Source organism: Corvus brachyrhynchos, unplaced genomic scaffold (genome assembly GCF_000691975.1).
Source record: "Corvus brachyrhynchos isolate BGI_N302 unplaced genomic scaffold, ASM69197v1 scaffold68, whole genome shotgun sequence".
Taxonomy (NCBI): domain Eukaryota; kingdom Metazoa; phylum Chordata; class Aves; order Passeriformes; family Corvidae; genus Corvus; species Corvus brachyrhynchos.
In genome coordinates, this window is record NW_008240039.1 from 1503207 (window position 1) to 1507385 (window position 4179).

The following is a 4179-nucleotide window of genomic DNA, read 5'->3' on the forward strand; positions in this document are numbered from 1 at the left end:
TTCGGGGCCACGTGCGTGGTGAAGAACCAGGAGGCCGTGTGCGAGTGCCAGCAGCAGTGCCAGGGCCGCTACGACCCCGTGTGTGGCACCGACCAGCGCACCTACGGCAACCCCTGCGAGCTGGACGCCATGGCCTGCGTGCTCCAGAGGGACATCAGGGTCAAACACAAGGGGCCCTGTGGTAAGATTGGGGGGTTCTTGTTGTTTTGTTGTGGTTTATGGCCTGTGCGCTCTCAAGAGGGACTTTGGGGTCAAGCACAAGGGGCCTTGTGATGAGATTTGGGCTGGGGGATTGTTTTCTTGTTGCTGTTCTGTTGTTGTTGGCCTGTGACCTCAAAAGGGACGTGAGGGTGAAGGTCAAGGGGTCCTGTGGTGAGGTTTCGGGTGGGGGTTGTTGCTTTGTTGTTGTTGTTGTTGTTGGCCTGTGTCCTCCAGAGGGACACCAGGGTGAAGGACGAGGAGTCCTGCGGTGGGATTTGGGCTGGGCCTTGTTTTGTTGTTTGGTTGTTGTTGTTTGGTTGTTGTTCATGGCCCACGACCTCAAGAGGGACACCGGGGTCAAGCATGAGGGGCCTTGTGGTGAGATTTGGGCTGGGATTGGTGTTGTTTTGTCATTGTTGTTTTGCTGTTGTTGTTCCTCCTCCCTTCGCCCCAGCCCGGGCTGGCGCACAGGGACAGACAGTGACCCAAGCACAGAGGTGGCACTGCCCGTGGGGACAGAGAGGTTTGGGTTGTGTTTCAGCTCAAAGGAGGGCGCTGGGAGAGGATCCAGGCTCCACCCTGGGTGCTCCTTCCTCACTGAGGGATGTGAGGCAGTGGGAAAGCTCGGGATGAGCTGGGAGTTGTCCCTCCGTGAACACCAGGCCTGGCACTGTCCCCTGACCCAGCAAACCCTCCCCGAGCTGCCCTGCAGAGAAGGCTCTGCCTCAGGGGTGAGCTCAGCGGGCTCCATCCCGATCCCAAAGGAGAACCCACCACGGAAACGCAGCTCAGCCCTTCCCACGGCACAGAGCCACGGAATGTCCGAGCTGAGCGAGACCCGCAGGGATCCCTGAATCCACCCCAAAAATCCCACCCTGGGAGCGTTGTCCAAACACTCCTGGAGCTCTCAGGGCCGTGCCCATTCCCTGCTCCAGGCACTTCCATCTGCTCCCTGTGCCAGCACAGCTTTGCCACTCAGGGTTTGCAGCCGGGCACAGCCTGGGCTAAGCTTGGTTCTCCCAGAACCAAATCTTTGGGATGTTCAGGCAGAGCTGGGCTAATTGCAGATTGATCAAATACAGATTTTCTGCCCCAAACCCTCTGGCTGGGAATGAGGAGCTGGCTGCCCTCAGCATCCCCTGGAGCTGCAGATCCCGTACATGGCTCGGGATTTGTGCCACAGATAAAAACCTCCAGGCCACCAGCACGAACCGAGCAGGGGGCTGGTGCCTCCTCCTCCCCCATGCCGAGGCAGCAGCTGCTGTGTGGAGGAGAAAAAGCAGGAAAAGCACCTTGGAGCCAAATTCCTGGCAAAATGGAGGAGGCATGGGGCTGGCAGGGAGGGAAGGGAGGTGCTGGAAGGAGAGGATGAATCAGTGAACACCCAGGAGTCGGGGGCTGTGCTGCCTGGTGTCTCCTGCGAGGAGGGAGAGCTGCTTGGAGAGGGAATTTTTACCAAATAAAGGGGTTTTTGTGCCCTCAGCCTGGCTGTCAGCGTGTCAGGTGTGATATTCCACCTGCAACCAGCAAAGGAATCGAGCTGGAGGTGGAATCCCCCTTCCCACCGCCTCTTCCTGTGGGAATCTGCTGCCTCTCCTCCCCCCTCCCCGGAGCCCGTGGCTGATTTATTGCTCCCCGTAATTGTGCTCTCTCCCACCTCTTTAGCTCTGAGAGCCACAGCGACAGTGACATTTCAGCCCCTTTCTCCTGGCCCTGATGGTTTTTAGGAGGAGTTCTTGCTTTTCTTCCAGCCTCTCCCTGCTCCTGCATCCCTTCCTCGCCCTGGGGACATGCAGCGGGAGGAGGGTGCAGCGAGCTTTTCTTTCTGCCTTACTGGGGTTTAGAGCTGCGTGAGGAGGCTTGGATGGGATTTTGGGACTCATTTCTTCGCTGGGAGGGTGGGGAGGTTGCCCAGAGAAGCTGTGGCTTCCCCATCCCTGGAAATGTCCGGGCTGGCCGGGGCTTGCAGCCAGCTGGGACAGCTCAAGGTGTCCCTTAAAAAAGATGAGCTTTGCTTCCAGACTATTCCACAGCTCCACCACGAGCCAGCAACGCCTTCCCCGCTGTTTTAACGCCGCTTTTGTCCTTGCTGTGCCCAGAGCGCTGCGGCAAATGCCAGTTCGGGGCCATCTGCGAGGCGGAGACGGGGCGCTGCGTGTGCCCCACCGAGTGCGTCCCCTCGTCGCAGCCCGTCTGCGGCACCGACGGCAACACCTACGGCAGCGAGTGCGAGCTGCACGTCCGAGCCTGCACCCAGCAGAAAAACATCTTGGTGGCCGCCCAGGGGGACTGCAGTGAGTGTGCCAGCGTCCCCTTTGTCCCCCGCGTCACATCCCGCAGGCAGAGGATGCTCGGCCCCGCTCTGGTCATCCCGCAGCGTGGTTATCCCGTGGGTTTGGTCACTCACGAGGTTTTTTCCCTCCCCTTGCCTGGGTGATTTTAACTTAGGAATGGTTGGGTATTTTGAGGCTCTCCAGCAGCTTTTTAGCCCCAGCTGGTTGGTGGTGCACAGAGGGGAGTGCACCCCGTGTTATTTTTCTGAGCCGAGCAAAGAAATTGGATTAATGTCCGTGGGGCCGAGTCGGGAATTAGGCTGAAAACGTGTTAACAGCCAGCGGCAGAACGGAGAGCACCAGGCTCCGTTTGATCCTTCCCTGCCTTTCCCTCCCCTCCATCCCCTGGGGTTAATTCCTCTTTGTTCCTCGTTTCCTCCCCACTCCCCTGCCCAGGGAGCCGTCTGGGCTCATTTCTTAATGAATTAAAAGCCCCGCTCGGCTTCTTCATTAAGCCAAAAGCTGCGGTGATGATTGGAGCCTCATAAATACCTGTCCAGCTGGGGCTGGGTGTTCCAGGGGTGAGAGATTCTCCGGGGGTTTGGGGAAGGAAGGATGGGTGAGGATGGCAGCTGACTTCCAGAGTAAATGCTTAAATGGGATTTATTTCACCAGAAAAGAGCTGCTGGGAATCCGAAATGCTCGGGGTGGGCACCCGACCCTCGTAGAGCTCGCGTGGATTAAATAAGGAATAACGTGGCATTGGTGTCCCCAGCTCTGTGACACAGCACTGGTGGCCACGGGAGCCGCTCGGGTGGCTGAGCCTGTCCCTCCCTGTGCCCCAGAGTCGTGTGGCAGCTCCGTGTGCTCCTTCGGCAGCCGCTGTGTGGGCGGGCAGTGCCTGTGCCCACGCTGCGAGCGCCAGCCCCCGGCCCCGGTGTGCGGCACCGACGGCGTCACCTACGACAGCCCCTGCCAGCTGCAGGTGGCCTCGTGCCAGCTGCAGAAGAGCATCGAGGTGGCCAGGATGGGACCCTGTGAGGACGGTGCGTTGGTCCTGCTTCTTCGTGGGTCGGGGGAAAGGGAGGGAGGGCCGAGGGTTCCGTGCGCTGAGCTTCCCTCGCTGCCCCGCTGTGCCCGGTGAGACCCCAAAAGCCCCAAAAGGGCAGGTCCTGTGCCAGCCACGCTTCCCTGCTGCCCCTCTGTGCGCCACGGAACCCCGCTGTGCCCTGTGAGACCCCAAAGACCCCCTGCACGGCAGCTCCTGTGCCAGCCCCCTTCAAATTCCAGCCCCCATTCCACCATCCCAGTTTTTTCCAATCCTATCCAACCTATCCTTGGAAGCTTGCAGGGATCCAGGGGCAGCCACAGCTTCTCTGGGCACCCTGTGCCAGGGCCTCCCCGCCCTCACAGGGAGGAATCAGTTCCCTATATCCCACCTGAATGTCCCCTTTCTCAGTGTGAAGCCATTCCCCCTTGTCCTGTCTCTGCATCCCTTGTAAATATTCCCTTTCCAATGCCATCCCTGGCATCCTGGCCCCTGGCAGGGGTTGGAACTGGATCTTTAAGGCCCCTTCCAACCCATCCCGTGGCTCTGTTGACTCAGAAGAGCCCCAGGGAAGGTTTTGGGGTCGGCTGCACCTTGCTTGGTGAGCCTAAAAATAGAGAACCCGCTGAGTTTTCCCACTCTGGGAAATCTCTGGGA

At 59.4% G+C, this 4179-nt stretch overlaps 1 protein-coding gene across 1 annotated transcript in view; it reads left to right on the forward strand.

Annotated features, from left to right (window-relative positions):
• AGRN (agrin) overlaps positions 1-4179 on the forward strand; it is an 85113-nt gene that overhangs the window by 54178 nt on the left and 26756 nt on the right. The window contains 3 exon segments of the mRNA XM_017743971.1: positions 5-181; positions 2301-2495; positions 3320-3520. Of these exon segments, the coding sequence (XP_017599460.1) occupies positions 5-181; positions 2301-2495; positions 3320-3520 (573 nt within the window).